This window comes from Platalea leucorodia (assembly GCF_965183815.1).
Source record: "Platalea leucorodia genome assembly, chromosome: Z".
NCBI classification, from domain to species: Eukaryota; Metazoa; Chordata; class Aves; order Pelecaniformes; family Threskiornithidae; genus Platalea; species Platalea leucorodia.
This window is the reverse complement of record NC_138858.1, coordinates 80614159-80636265: the sequence shown is the minus strand read 5'-3', so window position 1 is coordinate 80636265 and position 22107 is coordinate 80614159. Positions and strand designations below refer to the sequence as shown.

The 22107-nt window shown below is 39.9% G+C and overlaps 1 protein-coding gene across 16 annotated transcripts in view; it reads left to right on the top strand.

Moving 5' to 3' along the window:
• Positions 1–22107, top strand: part of SSBP2 (single stranded DNA binding protein 2) — a 204927-nt gene that overhangs the window by 37709 nt on the left and 145111 nt on the right. For all 16 annotated transcript variants that reach the window (XM_082335677.1, XM_082335678.1, XM_082335669.1 and 13 more), the window contains exons 2-4: positions 6203–6275; positions 12736–12797; positions 16203–16287. In XM_082335677.1, the coding sequence (XP_082191803.1) occupies positions 6203–6275; positions 12736–12797; positions 16203–16287 (220 nt within the window). The remainder of the gene's footprint in view (positions 1–6202; positions 6276–12735; positions 12798–16202; positions 16288–22107) is intronic.

The following is a 22107-nucleotide window of genomic DNA, read 5'->3' as shown; positions in this document are numbered from 1 at the left end:
AAACAAACACTGTTTCCTCAGACTAGTGTTTGGCTTTCGTTTAATACCCAGGTGTTTCTAAGGAGACTGATCACATTGTTGATAGGCTACAGAGCACTAACGTTAACATAGACTCATATAATGGTTTGGGTTGGAAGGGACCTGTAAAGGCCATCTAGTCCATCCCCCCTGCAATTGGAAGGGACATCTCCAACCTGATCAGGTTGCTCAGAGCCCCATCCAGCCTGGCCTTGAATGTTTCTAAGGATGGGGCATCTACCACCTCTCTGGGCAACCCGTTTCAGTGTTTCACCACACTCATATGGTGAAAAATTTTTTCCTTGTGTTTAGTCTAAATCTACCCTCCTTTAGTTTAAAACCATTACCCCTTGTCCTGTCATACAGGACAAGGATTGTGTTTTGATGTGGAAAAAAAATGGTAGACTGGGATGATTAGAGGCTCTTGAAAAGAGGAGTCTGTTGGCCTCAAGCTAAACAAACCAAAATGTAAATTATGTGTAGGTGAAACGGCATGCCCAGGAGACTTGATGTGCTAGGGGGGTGTGCGCAGATAAATCACTGTAATGTTGAGGCCGTTGTTAACGTACCTGCCTAAGCAAATGAAAAAACATAACTGTATTTTTGGGCACGGCTCGAGTGCTATGCTGCATCCCAATTGACCTTCCCGCGGTTCAGGGAAGGTGAGTAGAGGTATGCACTGGTGACTCTGCGGGGGCCGGCTTTGTGCAGCAAAGCGCTTCTGCACCCGGCACGGCCCGTGTGGTCTTTTGTCCCAGTCCTCTCTTATCACGAATAAGTGACAGCAGACTGAATCACCTAAATATCAGATGAGATGTATAGGAAAAGATTATATGTATGTACATATGTATATATGAAAAAATATATTAAAAATAAATATATAGGGGAAAAATTGTATTGGTATATAAATATATGGGGAGAGAGAGGGAGAGGGGAAAATGACTGTCAGTATGATCAAATAGGGGAGAAAGAGTGGTTTGGCATACATGTCTGTTAAAAATACAAAACTTGCTAAAAAAAAAAAAAAAAAAAAATTCTTTGATGGTGTTAGTTGAAACTTACCAAAACCAGCTCACCATCAAGAGCTTCAGAGTAGTTTTTAAAGTACTGGATTGATGGATTCAAGAAAATTTGTTCAAGAAACCTCAAATTTGAGAGGGTTTTAGCTGCTGTATTATGTTTAAAATATGGATTCAGTGTTACTTTCTCTTATTTCAGAGAATGAGATTTATATTTTGGATATTAAATGAGTGAGATTCCTAGGAGTCTCTGGATTTGAAATGAAGTCTATATACCTTTTTGGAAGCAAAAAAAAAAGGCTGCTTCTCTGTGTAAGAGTAGTGATTTTGGAATACTGCAAGTCACCTAAAACACAGAGAGGAACATTTAAGATCTTTTGTATGGAGCTGCTTTTAAATGTTGCTCAGCTGCTTCACTCTTCTTCACACTGACTAAAAATTATGTATGAATATTGATTTACTAGTTTTCATTGTGTTTTTAAATTACTGTTTAAAGAAACAAAACCTAAATGGATGGTGTCATATGCAAAACTTTCCATGCATGAACAGTTTTAAAAAATTAAGTCTTAACAATCCAAAAATGCTAGATCTATCTTGGTGATGCTCAGATCTGGAGCATTTCCATTATATATACCACCCCCCCACCCCCCCCCCCCAGTCCAGCATGAGATGTTAATAGCAGAATGTCTGTTGCTGGTGGAGGAGGTGGTAGTATCTAGGGACATTTCTGTGATGCGCAGTTGTTCACCATCGTAGATTTTGTGGCAAAGAGGCAGCAGTTGCTTATCACAGTGTTGGTGCTGTAGAAGGCAGGTACAGTACCTGAACCATGCTTTGACACACTGCCAAAGCTGCGGAGCTGCAGGCTCTTTCTCCATCACATTGATGTTACAACTTTCTGGATAATGGTTATACACCACTGTACCCTCAGTTAAATTACATATATTTTTAATTATGACATGTGGCTAATAAAACAATGAAAGCAACTGCACTTCTCAACTGCATGAAGCTGTGTATAATAGTTGCATGCTTCTGGCAGGTTTACTGGGCAGCTTTCAAGAGAAAACAGAAGCTAATTTATTGCAATTCCTTACTCTTCTAAGCCCAGCTTTTGAACTCCATGGAAAAATGTGGCCATTCTCCTTTTGCTCTTTGTCTCCTTAGAAATAACAATAAACCAAACTCAGTGCTTGAAGTTCAGTCTTAGATTGAGAGACAGAAGCTTTCTTGGTATACATCTTCTTATGGAATGAAACAAAGATACTACTGTTTTACCTTTTGTGGACAAATTATTTCCTAGAAGACTTCGTGATAATAACTTGAGCCCTCCTTCTGTAGGCATGTGTTCGCCTGTGTTCGCCTGAACAGCCAGTTGAGTACCCTACATATAGTCAATAAAGCTTGCTGGGATGGTGCAGGGAGTGTGACTCAGAGCACCTAAGTTAGGTATGAAAACCAGATAAGGTGAACATAATCTTGGTGCTTTCAGGTTTTCACTGCCTTTTATGGAAAGTTAGGTGTTGTCTTAGTCTTTTGACTTGGAATTGGGGGGGTTTACCACCTAGTTTTCATCAATGGACATACTGCTGCAAGGCTTTGGTTGTAAATTCTCATGAAGCTAATTGCATCTTCCCACCTTAACATGTAAGAAGGTAATTTCCAGAGCACAGTTAGCATGATTACTGTTTATTTCCTGCTAATAACTGGTTGGCTAGAACTGATTAAATGGTTCTTCTCTTTGGAGTTCAGTAGATATTGGTAGGATGTATGAATGCCTCGTTCAGTTAGAGCAGAAACTTCAGGCAAAACACACCGGCTTAGCAATATGAGCACTGTAGCAGTAAGAGCTAGACAGCAAATTTTTTTTTTTAATAGGGTGATTGTATCATCAGGCCATAGAGGAATGTGTAATGTAATTGTCTTGGCGGGGAGGGGGGACTCTGGCCTACAGCATGTCTTTAACAAAAATTACTTCAGCATTGTCACAAATTGATTGGAAATATTTTTTCCTCACATTACTCATGGGATGTCAACAAGTATGCAAATGTGAAAATTTAACATATGTTTCCTTGCTGCTTTTACATGGTTTCTCACACCACTGTAATGAGTAAAAACTGTCTTTTAAAATGCCACTTCAAACCCAAGTCCTTCAGTGTTGAAGACCATCTCACTATTATTTTCTTAGTCTTCTGCTCAGATGTTAAATAGTGTATTCACTTGTTAATTTTACACACTTGGACTGTAGCCATTTTTGTCTTATTCTGGTCTTATGCTGTAGTTAAAGTTTGTATACCCAGTAATCCTCCTTGTTACACAGTGTTGCATTTTTGAGGGGGTTTCTTTGCTGTCTTACCTCAGAGCATCAGTTTCCATTGATCTTTTTGCTGCAACTAATGCAGTAAAACATTAGTATCTTTCTTTTGATCTCTGTGGTAAATGCATTTATTTCTGAATGAAGCTGTAATGTCGTTAACTTCTGTAAAGACTTCCTGACAGCATAATAACTAGGGATGGACCAGCGATTTAGATCTAATAAGACCCAATCAGGTTATTTTGTGTTGTGCCTTCTGTCTCACATCTGTTCATGGACGGTGGTCCTGGCTTTCCTGTCACAGGAGCCAGGCAGTCCCCTTGCCGGCATGGTCCTGCTCTTAATTTACCACAGGTGGATCAACTTGGTAGCCTAAAACCTGGAATATTTATTCTTTTCCTGAAATCTGCCATGTTTACCCCTCTCACATAACGAACACAGTTGTTTCACCATTCCATTTCACTGCTAGTATGTTTAGACCAAGATGTAATAATGCATGTCAAAGAGTTAGAGATGTTGTTATAGTTGTAGTTACACTTAATTAGCACATTCCATGTGTTTAAGTCAAAGTTTTAGGGTTGTCTTTTTCACAGTGTTGAAATATCTTGGATTTTTTGGACCAGCAAAGATGGGCACAGGGTAGCGATGTTGACTTACACTTGAGCGCAGCTGCGTGCGTTGTGTTTTGCAGGTAGACTCTAGGAGTCCTGAGATGAGACTCACAAATCTTACTCAATATTAAAGTATTGCGCTGTCAATTTGGTTATCATGGTTCAGTATTTGCTAAAGCTTTCAACAGATGGCAGACTTATGAAGGTGGTATGCCTGCAATAAACTCCTGGGTTTTGCGCTGTTTTGCTTTCCTTTGAGGGGTAGAAAGGATATGCTCATGCAAATCCTTTTATCTGGACTGCACGCTTCATGTTTTGATAAGAATAAAAAAAGGGAATCTCAGAAGACAAATGAGATACTTTAAAGCATTACTGGGTATTCAGGTCATCTTGGCTGTTGTAGAAGGTGCTTCCTCTCTGCCTGTTATATCTTTCTTAGATTTTGTCTACAACCATTAATTGGTTAAAAATTGAATGATAGTTGAACGGGGAAGAATTAAGTCAACACGATGTGACTTTTTTTTTTCTTTTAGGACAGTTGTGTTTTTGGGATGAGACGCTAGAGAGTACGTAATCCCCTCTCCACAGTACTTACAGAGGCTTATCACTGTGTCCTCTCTGAGCTGCCTGGCAGTTGAGCACTGGATCATACTGTGCTCCATTAGAAGAATCAAGTGCTTTCTGCTTAGCACACTAGGCTCTGCATTTGTTGATATGGCACAGTACAAACTAATAAATAACTGTTTCGTAAAATACTGGAATTAAAAAGTGGATACGACCCTTCTCAAGGTTCAAACTAAAACCAGTCACATGTTTGAATATAATTTTTTTTTTTTAATATGAGGAAAAATTACATTTTTGCTTTTGAAATTGGAGAGGGAGTAAAGTAGTGTGTGTATTGCATGTACAAAGTATAAACAACTAATGAAACAATTTTTGTGATATGCCTCTCGTAGATTTTAAAATTTCACACTTAATAGGTTACTGCAATAATTACTGCTCTGTCAGTGCCATGATGACAGTGATCTCATCTAATACTGCATAACATTTTGAACAGTAACAGGAAAACAGATTTTCTCTGCCTCTCTATTTTGTTTAGTTAAACTACATATTTTTGAATATGAATAGTAAAATGTTTCAAATAAGAACAGTGAGGTATCACGAAGTGCATGCTAATACATTTTACTTCTTAAAAACAGTTCAGCTAGCAAATTTAAAAGATGTGCAGCCTGACTTTCTTTTCTTTTCTTGGACTGAAATGTTTTATAGACAATTTCCAAGCATTATTATTAAATTGTTCTTTTAAATGAGATTTAATTTTGAAAAGACTTGAAACATGCAGACAGACAGGACCCTCTCTGGAGAGTCAGCTGAGGAATAGGAAGTGTTACTTCTTTGGTTTTCTAATTCAGACTGAGCCTACATCAATAGAAACGGGTTGTTGTTACAGCTCCCCTGCTCTTGGGTTGCTGAACAGGGCTTCCTAGCCCAAGTTGCAGTGGGTAGTCATTGAGGGAATGAGTCCTCTTTCTGCAGTGAGATCCTTATTCCAGCTCTTTGCACTTAGTTGGAGATGTGGCTGGCCATTTATACACATTGTCACAGTGAAGATCACTTTTTGGGAAGCTTCTTTGGGAGCTGTGAGAGTCGTTTGTAGCTCTGTTGTCAACGGAGCTCCTCAATGCACAAGTCTGAATGAATCTAAAGCTCTGCACTTCGCTTGAGAGATGTGGTTGTACTGCATGCTGTGGATGGTGGGATTACTTTTCCTGATGCAGCCCAAAGTTTGCACCTTCTTTGAATAAACACAGGCTATTGTTCAAGCATGCTAACAGCTTGACACATTCCACATGTAAAAAAACTTGATCTGGAAAAATAATTGGTGTTGCTGTATGTATGTGTCGTATTTATGATAAGCACGGCATAGAGCGGGCAAATACAGAGCAGCAGTGGGTCAGTTAGCTCACTGGGCACTTGTCCAAGTAGCATTAAAAATGTTGACATTAAGTAATTTGGGGGTTTAATAATATTTAATTAACTACTATTTAAACACCTCTGCTCAGATTGACCTACATGTCTAGTTTAAGAGTTCTGGTATAGATGATAGATTTGACACGTTCAGTATATAATGGTTTGTGAAAGGCAATAGAGTGCACCTCAAACTTCTAATATCCCTTGTTTCTAAAGAAGAGGAACAAACAAATGCACTATACTAAATGTTGTCCTTTTTGTTTATTTTTCAGATTAGCACTGTACGTATATGAGTATCTGCTCCATGTAGGAGCACAGAAATCAGCCCAGACGTTTTTATCAGAGGTATGTTTCCCCATCCTTTTTTTCCTTACACAACTTGATAATATGTGCAACTGAAATAAATAGACCTTGGTCTAGAATAAACAGCAGTGACAATCTTGAATTTCTGTTTGCATTGATCAGTATAGATTTCTGATTCTGCAGAAGCCAGTTTGCCATTTCATTCAACATGCCTTTGCATAAGTATTTTTGCTGTGATTTGTTATCCCCGTTCTGTGACTTGCTACGACATTGGGGAAAGACTCATCTATTTTCTGTAATAAATCTGCATGTTAGAAAATGCATTGACAATACTGTCTTTTGATGACCTTCTAACTTACTGTTGATATCTCCAACTGTGAATGATGTACCCTTCCAAAATAGACAGTGATCATGTATTTTACATCCTACTGTCATACACTTGCAGTTCTCATTCTCTTAAGCACTGTTGAACTCTGTTTATTCTTACTATGCTTCTAACCACTTCTTTTCATCTGGCAAATCAATTATCACTACAACCATTTAGGTCCTGTTTCTTAAACACTTTCAACTGCTAATGGAATTTTTACCTTTACACAATAGTTATTATTTTTCATCTTTCAAAGACTTTGTATACATATTTTGAAGATTGAAGTAAATTATGTCTCCTTAGCATTTTACATTTACTCTGGGATACAAAAATACCTGTATGCCAAACATGTTGAGGTCTTTTGGATTTATTATTGTTTTTAATCTTTCTTTGACAAGAACATTTAAGATAATAATAATAGTTGAATGGTGAGCAGAAGTGAGGAAAAAAATAGGCAAGTTGTTGTACTAGGAAAATTTGCTGCTTCAACTGATACTCCTCCAAGAGCTAATAAAATTACTATACTGGTGATGACATTTTGGAGGTGGGAGAGGGGAGGGTGAGAACCCGGAGCATTGTTTGTGATGTTTATAGAAAATTCATGTAGCAGAGATAAGGAAAAAGGGTAGAATTATGGTAGTATGAGTTTATGTTTATAGTAAACTATGTTTTTGACAATTGTTTTTTCTCTTTGGTAAAGCAATGGAAAAATAAGAGAGAAAATAATAGAGGGTATCATCTTGGCTTTCCTAAAACAGCTGTCATTTGTAAATAATACACTGTGCAAGATTCGTTTGCTCATTTTGGTTTTATGATATATTTGCAAAATGAGCAGTTGGCAGAAGTATAACTGGTATGACATTTGAATTTCTAGGAAACATTCAATACAGTGTCGTGAAACTTAGCTTTTAAAACTAATTCAGTCTTGGGTTCCAGAGAAACTCTCAGGCCTGAATGACTGTAATACAAGAACATATATAAAATCTTTCAAATTAAGACTGATACTAGCCAAAATACGTAGAGCACAGGGTAGGGACAAATAACATATAGAGTTGGTGTGAGGTGTCCGTTAGATTTCACACAAAGCTGTGATTTTATTTACCTCATTCATTTGCAGTACAGAACAGTAAATACTGTGCTGACAATACTTGTGAATGATTGTGTGTTGGAACCAGAGGCAGTTATCACTGATATGGAGAAACTTGGAAAAAATTACATTTGGGCACACAGCTTCAGATTGAGAAAACTGTACACTAATACAGATTGGAGAAAATAAACTAAAATGCACAAGTTAAGTGGCAAGTGGTAAAAGCAGCAGAAAAAAACTGGTAGTTCACTGTGCAGCAGACAGGTCTTAGTATTGTAATGCCCATTCAGTCTTGGGCTGTAAACTACAAATAGCTCTGCCCCAAATCCATACCCCATGTGAGTCAGCCATTTTTGTTAGTATTGGCATATGGGATCAAAACAAGAGAGCATTAGTTAAGAGAAGTGCAAAAAAAGTCTTCTAGCGAATTTATGATGTAATGAAAGTTGTGATTTTCCATGTGTTTTCATCCTTTTCCATTTCATGGCTGTTGAGAAGCAACTGCCCTGTTGCGGCGAGCTTGTTGTGACAGTACTTCAGGTGTAGGAGACACCCAAGAGGAGTCTCAGGAGGAAATTTGTATTAGTTTACTCCTTCCTTAAAAAACATAGCTGCTTGGGCTCAATGCCCTCTCTGCTCTGGCAGTCTGCACCTGCCAGAATAGTCTGGGTGGATTTAAAGATGAGATAGTTCAGAGTAGCCCTAAAACTGAACATTCAGGCATAAAAATAGTAAGCATACATAGATTGTCTGAGCTATACAGAGATCAGTGGTATCTACATATGTATAAATGAGAAAGGTTAAGAGCCCTTCCTTAAGGATCTACCAGGGAACATGGCTAAGAGGTAATGCAACAAAATTAAGAAAAGGAAAATTTAAGCTGGGTGTCATGGAATCCACTCTGCTACTAGGTAACTGAGAGATTGTTGTCCTAAGCATTCCTGTATTTTTGTAATGCTTTGTGTCTGGTTTAAATTTCATAGAACTGATCCACAAGTCAAAGGGCTGGAGAACCTGCCCTACGAGGAAAGACTGAAGGAGTTGGGTCTTTTCTTCCTGGGGAAGAGAAGGCTCAGAGGGGACCTCATCACAGTGTTCCAGTACTTTAAGGATGGCTACAAAAAGGACAGAGGCTCTCTCTTCATAAAGAGCCACATGGAGAAGGCAAGGGGCAATGGGTACAAGCTGCACAGGGAGGGGTTTCATCGTGATACAAGAAAGACATTTCTTTTTTTTTTTACAGTGAGAACAATTGTTCACTGGAACAACCTCCTCAGGGATGTGGTAGAGTCCCCATTACTAGAGGTTTTCAAGACGCAACTGGACAGGGTGCTAGGTAATCTCATCTAGGCTCCCTTTCCTACAAAAGGACTGTACCAGATGATCTTTCAAGGTCCCTTCTAACCTGACCTGTTGTGTGATTCTATGATTCTATGAGTCAGTAAGGTCTAGAAGTCCTCTGCTGATCTTTCCGTTAGAAAGTGAACTGTGCTTTGTGGTCCTTGTTGAGTACAGCCTTCAAAGCTTTGTTGGCTTCATCTCTAAAACATAGGACCCCAAGTTCATCTAGCATTTTCCTGGATCTCTTGATAGCAGAGAGCTCTTCAGTTTGTTGGCTGTAACACTTGTATCTTGATCTGCAAATGTACTTCCTTTCAGGAGACATGGCATGAAGTACTGGGTTGAAGTAACTCAACAGCTGTTCCATACCAATTCATCATAAAATTGGCAAAATGGCAAGGGGCTAGCACAACTAGCTTTCATCTAAACCACGTCATTGTTGAAACAAAAGAAGCTGTTCTGCTCCAGAATCTTTCCTTTGGTGTCCCAGCTGCTATGTTTTGCTTGAAGAGCTGATCCTTATCCCATGTATTTTCTATCCTTGAGGTTAGGTTCTAGGCTTGGAGGAATAATTCCCATTAGCTTGGATGGACCAGAAAGGTGGGCATTTCTCAGTTAATCAATCACCGGTTATGAGCTCAATGGATACAATTGACAATGAGGGTATTTTTCTAAAATTAATAACTCTTTATAAATATTTTTAAGTCTCTGTGATCAGACAGACTGACATCTGCCATGTGAGACAAATGTATGTATTTTTTGAAAAACAAAACAAAACCCCTTCAAACAAGCCTCAAACTTCCACATTCCCCTCAGGCTCCTTCTCTGAATAAATTTCTCAAGATGAAATACATCCTGTTAAAAAGGACCAGCATAAGACCTGTGAATAGGATAATTTTCTCATCAAGCCCTGCTTTGAAGAGCATGAATACTGCTTAGACATAGCGAGGGCTTTCGACACAGACATAGAATCATAGAATCATAGAATGGTTTGGGGTGGACTTTAAAGATCATCTGGTTCCAATCCCCCTGCCATGCGCAAGGACACCTTCCACTAGACCAGGTTGCTCAAAGCCCCATCCAACCTGGCCTTGAACACTTCCAGAGATGGGGCATCCACAGCTTCTCTGGGCAACCTGTTCCAGTGCCTCAGAACGCTCATAGTGAAGAATTTCTTCCTTGTATCCAATCTAAACCTACACTCTTTCAGTTTAAAGCCATTACCCCTTGTCCTATCACTAAGTGCCCTTTTAAAAAGGCCCTCTCCAGCTTTCTTGTAGGCCCTGTTTAGGTACTGAAGGGCTGCTATAAGGTGTCCCCAGAGCCTTCTCTTCTCCAGGCTGAAAAACCCCAACTCTCTTCTTAGCCTGTCCTCATAGGAGAGGTGCTCCAGCCCTCTGAGCATCTTTGTGGCCTCCTCTGGACCTGCTCCAACAGGTCCATGTCTTTCTTAGGGACCCCAGAGCTGAATGCAGTAATCCAGGTGGGGTCTCACGAGAGCGGAGAATCACCTCCCTCGACCTGCTGGTCGTGCTTCTTTTGATGCAGCCCAGGATATGGTTGGCTTTCTGGGCTGCAAGCACGCATTGCTGGGTCATGTTGGGTTTCTCATCAACCAACACCCCCAAGTCCTTCTCCTCAGAGCTGCTCTCAATCCATTCTCTGCCCAGCCTGTATTTGTGCTTGGGATTGCCCCGACCCATGTGCAGAACCTTGCACTACCAAGCAGATCCCCGAAGAGGTCAAAGTCTGCTGTCCTGAAGTCCAGGGTAGACGGACATAATTTTTACTCATAACTGAATGATTTTTCAACCTCAGGAACAATTTTTTGTTTTGGTTGTACATTACATCTCTTCATTATGTCACTTTTGAAACTTCTCAGAAGTACTGTGTATTCCTGGTGATTAACACAAGTCCTTCCAAGCCATTCCCAGTGCGTGTGAGGAGCAATTGTGCCTCAGAGGAGTGTATTTGAATAGTGTGTAATACCTGCATAGTAGCTTTGGCTTTTACTTACATTTTTCATTCTTATTAATATTTTTATCTGCCAGCGCTTAAGCAGGAGTTTTTTAAAAGATGCTTTTTATATATTAGCTACTGTTACATGGTGGTGGTAGGGTTAGGCACCATACAGTTGGTTCATTCTGCCAAATTTACCAACAGAAATTATAGTGCCTCAAGGTTACCTTTAAAAAATAATTTTTAAATAGCAAAATAGTTGTATTCAGATAATATATCAAAGTTACTCTAGGTTACTTTGTATGAGTGCAAAGAATATTTTTAGGTGTACGATACAAATTCTTCTCCTGCAAGCTATTGACAGAACTTTTATGTGTTTAAATTTCTTAAGAATTGGATGTGGAAATCAAGTTGGAGTTGAGAATCAAAGTTTTAGTCTCTTTCGGAAAATGGCAGCTTTACCAGTGCCGCTTGCATTGTGAACACTGTATCTACCTTTTATAGTAAGCTTTTATGTACTTTCATATATATATCTTTAAATACCTTTCATATTAAAGCTGTTTAAGCATTTCACTAAAATAATCCTCTTTTTGTCTGCCATTACTTCTGTCTCTAGAGCAGAATATGCTTTGTGTTTTAACAATTTTTTTTCAACAAAATTGGACAGGAAATAATGCTATGTGTACTTGTAACTGGAGGAATTTGGAGTGTGTGCAACGCCCTAGTTTCACCCAGTTTTAACATGAAACATTCTTCTGTGCAGTGTTGTGTGGATTTCTGCAGGACCTCCAGTTATTTGCAGCAGAGCTCCTTCAGGAGTTATATAGGCTTTATTGTAGTCCAAAGTATTTAATTTTGTAGTTCAGGACAAACTAATGACTATGGCATTAATAAAATGGTTGTGTGATCATAGTTAAGATGCAGCATTTGGGAAGTATTGCAGAGAGACAGAACGCTGTCACCATGCATTATGTTGTCTGATGGGTTCGCTGATCAACAAGAAAAGTGTGAATTCAAGGTTAAGAGTTCTTAAACTGCATTTACTTTGAAAACAGTGTTAAACAAACCAGGCTTCCTAGGTGGGAAACAAGTCATAGCCAGAATAGCTCTGTTCAGGAGAGGCTGCCAGCGGAGACAAACCAAGCCAAACTAGCTTTCCATTTTCATTGAGTGGTGGGAAACTGGGTTATAACTGGTGCTGCTTGTATTTGCCACATTACCTCTAACAGTAAAGCACTCCTTGAGGATTATAAAACACTGGCTCGCTTTGGATGCGGAGGGAAGACTGCCACCTGCTGAATCAGTAACATTAGTTCTGTGTCTTCTATGTTTTCCTTAGTGCAAATTGGAAAATCTTTTAGATCATTTTAAGGGTACTTTTTAATACTTTTTTTGGAGGGGAGAGTGGTCATGCATTTTTTACCTTTAAATAATGCCCATCTCAGTGGCAGAGTGATAGAAAATATGTCGTTAATAAAATTCTATTCAGAATCTTAAAAAAAAAAAAAAAAAATTCTAAAATATGCATTCCTAGACTAAGAAAAGCTTATTTTCAGTATCAGCTGTGTTAATAAGTGTAATAAAGTAAATCATATAGCCATCCAGATTGATGATGATAAAGCCTTTCATAACTATGAAATATTTTCTTATTTTTCGTTTTGCTATCTGCCTGAATTATGTAATGTGTTTTAGTCACAATGATCACAAAAATGTACACCTCTGTTTTTATTTTATCTGTTTTGTTTTAGATAAGATGGGAAAAAAACATCACACTGGGGGAGCCCCCAGGATTCTTGCATTCCTGGTGGTGGTAAGTATCAATTTTCTTTTCCTCTGATTTTTAGAATATGTCAATTGCTAGTTCCAGCAGCTGGAGGCAAGAAATTCAGGTGAATATTGTAAAAGGAATGTGAAGATGAGGATCCAGAGCCATTTTCTTGTTAAGGAATGAAAGAACAGAAAGTTACGTCTAGAAAAAGATACAGGTATTAGTTACAGGAAAACAAATATTGCATAGTGCATAAGAAAGCATCTTTGAAACAAGGTGGCTTGCATTTCTTTCTTCACCACCTTCCAGTACATTGTGCATTTAAGAGATCATTCTACACATGCTAAATAATTACATTTGAAAAAAAACCAGTATATACAGAGACTCTACATATAGATGCGAGCTTCCTCAGTCTTCAGTCCACAGTCTAGTCACAGGAATGAGAAGGCTGAGGTACTTAATGCCTTCTTTGCCTCAGTCTTTAATAGTCAAACTGGTCATCCTCGGGGTTTTCAGGCCCCTGAGCTGGGAGATGGAGATAGGATGCAGAGTGAAGCCCCAGTTGTCGAAGAGGTGGCAGTCACTGACGTGCTGCTCCGCCTGGATGCTCACAAGTCCATGGGGCCAGACGGGATCCACCCGAGGATACTGAGGGAGCTGGCAGAGGAGCTTGCTAAGGCACTCTCCATCATTTATCAGCAGTCCTGGTCAACTGGGGAGGTCCCAGATGACTGGAAGTTAGCAAATGTGATGCCCCTCTACAAGAAGGGTGGGAAGGAGGATCCGGGGAACTACAGGCCTGTCAGCCTGACCTCGGTGCCGGGAAAGGTCATGGAGCAGATCATCTTGAGTGCCATTATGTGGCACATGCGGGACAGCTGGGGGATCAGGCTCAGCCAGCATGGGTCTTTGAAAGGCAGGTCCTGCTTCACTAACCTGGTCTCCTTCTATGACAAGGTGACCCGCTTAGTGGATGAGGGGAAGGCTGTGGATGTTGTCTACTTGGACTTTAGTAAGGCCTTTGACACTGTCTCCCACAGCATTCTCCTGGAGAAGCTGGCTGCTCACGGCTTGGATAAGTGCACTCTGCGCCGAGTTAAAAACTGGCTGGACGGCCGAGCCCAGAGAGTGGTGGTGAATGGAGTCAAATCCAGTTGGCGGCCGGTCACGAGTGGTGTTCCCCAGGGCTCAGTGTTGGGGCCGGTCCTGTTCAATATCTTCATTGATGATCTGGATGAGGGCATTGAGTGCACCCTCAGTAAGTTTGCAGATGACACCAAGTTGGGTGGAAGTGTCGATCTGCTGGAGGGTAGGAAGGCCCTACAGAGGGACCTGGACAGGCTGGATCGTTGGGCCGGGGCCAACTGTATGAGATTCAAAAAGGCTATGTGCCGGGTCCTGCGCTTGGGTCACAACAACCCCATGCAACGCTCCAGGCTTGGGGAGGAGTGGCTGGAGAGCTGCCTGGCAGAAAAGGACCTGGGGGTGTTGGTTGACAGCCGGCTGAACATGAGCCAGCAGTGTGTTCAGGTGGCCAAGAAAGCCAATGGCATCCTGGCTTGCATCAGGAACAGTGTGACCAGCAGGACCAGGGAGGTGATAGTGCCCTGTACTTGGCACTGGGGAGGCCGCACCTCGAGTACTGTGTTCAGTTTTGGGCCCCTCACTCCAAGAAGGCCATCGAGGTGCTGGAGTGTGTCCAGAGAAGGGCAACAAAGCTGGTGAAGGGTCTAGAGCACAAGTGTTGCAAAGGGCGGCTGAGGGAGCTGGGGTTGTTTAGTTTGGAGGAGGAGGCTGAGGGGAGACCTTATTGCTCTCTACAACTACCTGAAAGGAGGTTGTAGCGAGGTGGGGGTTGGTCTCTTCTCCCTAGTAACGAGTGATAGGACGAGAGGAAACGGCCTGAAGCTGTGCCAGGGGAGGTTTAGGTTGGATTTTAGGAAAAACTTCTTCACTGAAAGGGTAGTCAGGCACTGGAACAGGCTGCCCAGGGAAGTGGTTGAGTCTCCACCCCTGGAGGGTGTGTAGATGTGGTGCTTGAGGACATGGCTTACTGGTGGACTTGGCAGTGCTAGGTTAACGGTTGGACTCGATGATCTTAAGGGTCTTTGCCATCCCTAACGATTCTGCTATTCTATGATTCTATGAATAGCATATGAAAGTAATTAGCTGAACCCAAGCTTGCAGGCTTTTTGAGAGGCAGTGTGCATTAGCATGAGCTTGGTGCTTCAGTGTCTGCATTTGCATAGTTTCTCTCAGCTCAGAATACAGGTAGAGATGGGGTTGACTTGTAATTTTTTATGCATGATACCATTTGCTTATATATACTGGTGTGCAGAGACACATGTGTGTAGAATTCCCAAGGATAAAAGAGTGCTCATAGTCACTGCTGTTTAGCTATGGTATTTATTAGTTGTCACATGATTTGAATATATCCAATATACCTCCATTTGAAAGAATACAAAATACAGAGAATATGTCCAACTGTCAGGAGTACAAGAATTTACAAGTTTTGAAGTGGTCCCATTTGAACACAAAACCTCAAGTGATTCATGCAGCGGTGTGGAAGGTGGCATATTCTTCATTGACCTTTCTTTCATAGCTTTTAGCCGTGTGATGGAAGCCTGGCAAGGAGAACTTGTTCCTTGTATCTCTGATGTCTGCATTATCCTTAATTTTGGTTATCTGCAGCAGAGTGCTCAAATTTTCCACGACACCGTATTATGGTCCTGGACTAAGTTACAGAGGATTAAGTCTAAGCCACAGAGGAAACACTATGAAATGCTTAACAAATTTTATTCTTTTCATTGTTCTAGTATACACATAATTTCATTCCAGAAACTTTGTGTTAGAACTGACTTGTGCATAACGCTCTTTGAAGGGCATTGGGGAGAAAGACTGATGGGAGTACCATCATTTCCTCCCACTCTTTGTAACCCAAGGACATACCCATCTATTTCCTACTCTTGTCCATACACCTGTTTCTCTGGAACTTTTGTTTAAAGCACAGTATTGGACATTGGAAGAACTCCCAGCTTTCTCTCCAGTTTCTTTCCTTTTTATGATATTACAAATCTGTCCCTTCCCATGCAATGTGGAAGTTAATTGCAGCAGTTGCCAGAGGGATGAGGTTAAATGCAGTGCCTCAGTAATATGCTTTATACCCTTATACCTTGTATATTAGACTAGCTTCTTGGTCTACACTATAGTGGCATTAAAGGAATACAGCACTGCTTGTGTCAGAGAATCAGATAGCAGGACTTGATTCTTCATAGATGTTTTACAAAGCTAAATTCTTTCATAGAGGCAAGTGTTTTCATTCCTTGGCAAGGAAGTGATATGTCTGTTTCTATATATGAACATGCATGTGTGGTGTGCGTACACCATAAAATCTACACAAGTATTACAATGATTTTCTCACCATCTCTGTAACTTCTTAACTTGCAGTGTATTTTGGGATCTCTACTGTGCAGCTCCAGAAAGACGAGAAACATGTGAACATTCAAGTGAAGCAAAAGCCTTTCATGACTATGTAAGTTTTGTGTGTCTTTACCACGCTTTCATTAATTGTATGTATAAATGTGATAGAGAAGTATTTCTGCACTACAGTGGCTCAAAAATGCAGGTGTCAGTCATATATAAGTAACTCAGTTTTCTGGGGATGCCTGGGAATTAAGACTTCCTAATTCTGTGATTACGCAGCACCATATGGAAAATTCCTGGAAGCCATCTCAGAGATCAAAGTGCTGTCCCATGTGTTAATGAAGAATGAAGAATGTCCTTCTGTCCCCCCCGCCATGGACACATCAGGCTGGTTACAAAGGCACAGGGCAAATGGAAGCACAGATATGTCCTGTCTAAATATCCGTACTCTGGTGCTAAAGAAAAGACTGTTCAGTAGGTGGAATTAATCACCTGGCTTCTGTCAGGACCATACTGACTTAAAGTGTGATTGTTCTTCAGGTATTTTTGTATCCTGAATTAGGTATTTTTCATCAGCATAATAAACACTTAAGCATCATGGAACAAGTTAAATGCAAAATGATCTGATCCAAGAGAACAGGCGGAATAAAGGGTAAAAGTATTATGCCAGTTTTGATGCCTTTGAGACTTAGTTCATAACACAACAGGGAGTTTGGTGGTGTTTTGCCTGCAAGTACTACTACTGCTACTACTACTAAAAAAATATTCTAGAAACTAGTGTCCGAAACATTATAACAGTTTCATTCCGTTTTCATTCTCATAATGTAAATGGAGCTCTCCAGAAATGTAGAACTGCATTCCAGAGTTAGGATGGGATTTTAGTTCCTTCTACTATGTCAGCCCCTCTCTATCTGGTGATTTCATTTTTATTGACGAAATCCTTAGGAGGCAGACCACTATTGAGTTTATCATTCCTTTGGGCCATTGATGTAGTCTAAAGGGGGAGTATAACTCTCACGATACAACTTTGATGCCTCTTTCCTTGATTTTTTTCCAGGTCTGTCTTAGAAATACTGTCTAGTTACTGCAGAAAAATATTTCTACAGATGAAATTAGAATTAGACTGCCATAGCCCAGTGTCTTTCTTACAAAAACTCAGTTCTGTCCACATTATGATGTGTATTGTCATAATTCAAAAAAACTGAGGAAATGCTCAAATGAGTTCTGTGTGTGATGATACAATTTGGTGATTGTCTGAATGTTTAAGTTACTGTATAAAGTCACATTTGATGAAGGAAAAACAAAATCATGGTGTGCTTCTATATGCACATCAGTCTGTGTTAAGAGAGGATGAATGTTTATTTTAGAAATAAGTTGGTTTATTTTAGAAATTAATTCACCAGCTATTTCTAAAACACATTCTCAATCTTTTAAGGTGACAGAAAAAGGCTAGCTTTTGCATTATTTCTGTCACAGTTGAGATAAACTCATCTAATATCTAGCAAGACTTATGGTGTTCCTTAGTATCATATGCTTTTTGCTTAGTAAGAGAGTCTGCACCATGATATGTGCATACTTTTGAAGTCTTACATGTATTTAATGTTTTCTGAGTGTATCATATTAAAAGAACATGACAAAATTGTTGTAAAATAAAGCCAAGCCTATTTCACAGCAGAGGAAGATGAACATTTATTAAGTGAAATCCTGACCCATGTAGTGGTTTGCCATTGACTCCAGAGGGGTCAAAATACCATCGTCAGTGAAGACTGTCAGAGAGCCAGTTGCTGGATTCTGGCTTCTCCATCAGGCTGAGGGGTCTGGTAAATGAAAACCCTGGTGTTAAATTGCAGGTCAAGTAATAGAGCATTTGTAGCTGTACTGTCATATCTGAAAACTGTAATTGTCAAGTACAAAAAGCACAGAAGGCTTGTTTATTAATTCATACTAGCAATTCAGAATTTTTTATTAGGTATGTGTTCTACTTGACCAGAATAATCAGTCTTCGTGAAGGTGTGAGTGATCTGGTTACACCATACATGTCATGTTTAACACTAAGTAGGCTGAATTAGCTGAACCAATATCTTGTCTGTCTTTGCTCTTGTGAAGAGAGAAAGTTTTAAGAATGTTTGATGGAGGAGGAAAGCATTTGCAGTTGATTTAATGATTTGTAAAATACTGCTGCCTCAGCCAACATAGTTGCGAGTCAGTCTGGAACACACATAGGTGGACTCATAAAATTAATAGATACGGAAAGATTTGGGTTTTTTAAAGTTTACTCAAAGTTTTACAATATCTTAACTTCAGTTGCAAAAATAATGCCATTTGATTTCTGCTCCCTGCCCCCGCCTCCAGACAATGCTTTCTTGAGAGATGAGGTTTATGTCATTATTTACTCCTCCGTAAGATTTCAGTATGTGCTTTGCCTGTCATTGAATACAATTAAATATTTGTAGCTGGGCTTCGTACATCTGCAATATACTCGGGTGGGAAGACTATCAGGACCCTTCTTCGACTCTGTCTGTAGTGCGGTCCTGAAAAAGAATGCATACAGAGTTCCCTCTAATATCAACTCTGCCTAATCAAGTACACTGAGTCCTAACCTGTGTGTGCCTATCAGTCTGTGCAACTGAGTCTGTTCTTGACTATTTGTGTAAAACAAAAGTAAAACCAAATTCTTTTAGGTAACAATTATTTAAATTTTCTGATATATATGTGTGTACAGGTTTCTTTATAGTATCATCCCCATTCTGCAGAGAAAGGGTTTGGAAGTACTATTTCATTGTGTTCAGATTGTACTAATACAACTTTGATTTTTATCGAGCTAGTGAGAGGAGAAGAATCTTTCATGTCTGACAGCAGGAACATGAAGTGACTCTCAAGGTGGAGGCTGTAACTCCTTGCAGTACTAACAATGTTCATCTTACTAAAAATCCAATAAACAGAAAAGCAAAGGCCTGTTCTGGCTTTAAAAAGAAGATTTTCAATGCTTATGCTGAGGTTAAGTATTTGCAGCTCCTCCATATTATCTAAAACAGACTCTATTTTTATTTTCTATTGAGATTTGCAATTGCAAATGTTTTCTTGAGTGAACAAGGTTCTGAACTCATTAGGTACATTTATTTAATATACTTTAGGCTGGAAAAGACAGATGCATGTCGTAAAAGTGCGTATGCTGGATCAGGGAGATAGGTTCTGGCCTTGAAGTTTTAATGTAAATTATTTAGAATTAGAAATTGTTTACATTTCAGGTAACTCGGGAAAGAAAACTGCTGCTCGCTCACCTAGCCTATTAATATTGCAGGCGTTTCAGTAGGAGTAGCTTATTTGAAGCAGAAAAGCCCCCATGTTTCTTTTCCAGGTACCTATTACTTTTCTTGGAGGAAAACTTCTCCATGCTTTGAAGTCTTGTGAAAAATCATTTACATGGATGCTCTGACACAAAATTTAGTCTTCACTGTAGAATGGTGGGTTTTTCTTTCTCCACAGTGTCCTAAGGAGATCTCTTCATCTCTCTAGTTAAGATCTCGTTTCTCTGGGTTTTGAACTGAGCTTTTCTGTTGAGAGAAGCGAGGTTCCAACGTGCATCCTGTTCCTGCCTTCTTTCCACTTCTTTACAAGCTGAAAACATATGGGGTCAAAAGGGGAAATAAAACCTTGTGATTCATTGGAGAAGAATGAATTTTTAGCAGCACCCCTACCAATGAACTTCTGACTGCCACAAGTGACCATTCTCCTCTTCCTGAGGCCTGGCCATTTATTCACATCTCTGGACCCTGGGTTTGGAGGGGTGGTACCTGAAAAGTCCGTCCTTACAAGACGATTTTGGTACATAGCAGTTAAGATCTTTTTACAGTCCAGAAGTTCCTGTGCCTCTCTCACCTTCCTTACAGTGGAAGTTCTTCCACGTGGTGTTGGTGCAAAGCGGGATCTATTAATTCTCACAAGTAGCTATAGTAAAATCTTGATTATTTTCCAGGTAAAGTTTTATTAGTGTCTTCTCCACAGCTCTTTGAAAGATCACTTTTTGTATGAGTGAGGGTCTCTTGTTGGTTTTTACGGCTCCCAAAAGAATGCCAGGTAATTTACAGGGTAAGAAAAAAGACACATTCATTGCCCCAGAGGCTGTACAGTCTCATAAGCTGGTATCACATTTCCACCTGACTTGTTAGCACGTTTTAATAGTGAGCTGTATGACAGGGAGCTTAGCTTTATGTGAAGGTTGTAGGGTATGTTAAAGACTATGCTATAATCAGTTCTGTCCAGATTATTCCTTTTGAAAGTCATACTAATATAAGTCAAATTTTTCTAGAAGTTATTGGGCATAGTGTTTGGACATTTGAGATGGCTGATCAATCTCTTTGTGAGTCTCTCATAAGAACAGGTTGAGCCTCTGCATTTATTGCTATATTTTATGGGAAAAAAAATTACCACTTTCTTCTCTGGACCCATCTTCCTTCAGCAGAACTAAGAGGCACTTGCCTGCCCTAAATGCCCCAAACCCCCTAATTTATCATTAGCAGTACCCAGAATTTGAGGTGTTATGAATATTTTTACATCTTTTTTGGACTGAAGATTACCATGAAAGGCCTGTGAGAAGATGTTCTCTGAAGGCATCATTAAATGTTTGTTGAAAGTGACCTTAAATCTCAAGCTCTTATGTTCCCATAGCACAGTTGTTGATTCTACAACAAGGACTGCTTTATTCTAGTTTCATTAATCTACACAGAACTGTATTTTAGGTGCAGATTTTTGTTGGTCTAAACATACGGAAGCTTATTCTGTTCCAGGATAATTTTTGAAAATGCGTTTTCTTGTTGTATTTCCCAGGTGGTCTGAGTTCAAGCTTAACAGCAGTCACCATCTTTTCCAGGCAGTCTGTCACAGGACCTCCTTCTCTGCCTTTTGTGTATCAGAGATGGAAGAACTTGTTTTAGGTGTTGATTTTCCTGCCTTCCCTGGCTTTTGCTACTGTGATCTTCTGCAGGCAGTCTAGCTAGGGCAGCTTGTGCTTCTAGATCCTTCCAGGTTTCTTGCTGAAAATTGAATTCTAGATCTGGTTTCCAGCTGTCTGTTTCTGTGGAGAATGCATGGTAACCCCTTTTGCTTAAAACAAACATCAAAACAAAAGCTCCAAGCTCCCCATCATCCCCAAGTGTGGAAGAGCAAGAGACGACCAGTACAGAGGGAGGAGTAGGGGCGAATCAGAGAGAATCTACAAAATGCTGAATTCAGTGTCACTCATGGGACTAATGCCAAATTGTTTTGCCATGGGATCTTGAAGTGTATGGGTCCATGAATTAGATCAAGAGATTTCAGATCTCTGAGCAATTGTTAGCCCTCCTGCAAACTCAGGAGAACCTCTCTCCATTGCTTTCTTCTCTGTTTTTGAGGTTCTCCGTGGTCCCATGGACTGTCATTAAAAGCAGAGGTTCCCAGGCACAATTCTGTGGGTAGGTGTGATTTCCTTTGACTGAGGAGTATGTGCGATACCCTGCATAGCCTGCTTTGCTCAGTAATGATCAAGGACTGTTGTACCAAAAGCAATGCTGTGGTCTGAGTTACCTATTAATTCCTTACCTGAGTTCTGCAAACTTGTGGAAGGCCCTTTACATGTTTATTGGTTGTCCCTGTGTCTGTAATTTCATCTTCAGAATGATTATTTTTGTAAGTAATATGGAAATGAAAAACATCTCCTTCCATACAGTCGTTGTTAAAACAATATCCTTTGCTTTCTGTGTAAATAGCATTCATTTTTAAGTATGAATGAAATGCCTTTCTTTACTGCTCTTTTCATTCTGCAGAGATCACATCTCACTTCCTGGTGTTCAGGTATAGGTATAGTAAAATGTATTCTTAGATATGAAAGCTAGAAGGAGACTAAGGAAGTCTGGCATTTGCTTTGAAATTCCATATCGGAACACATTAAGTA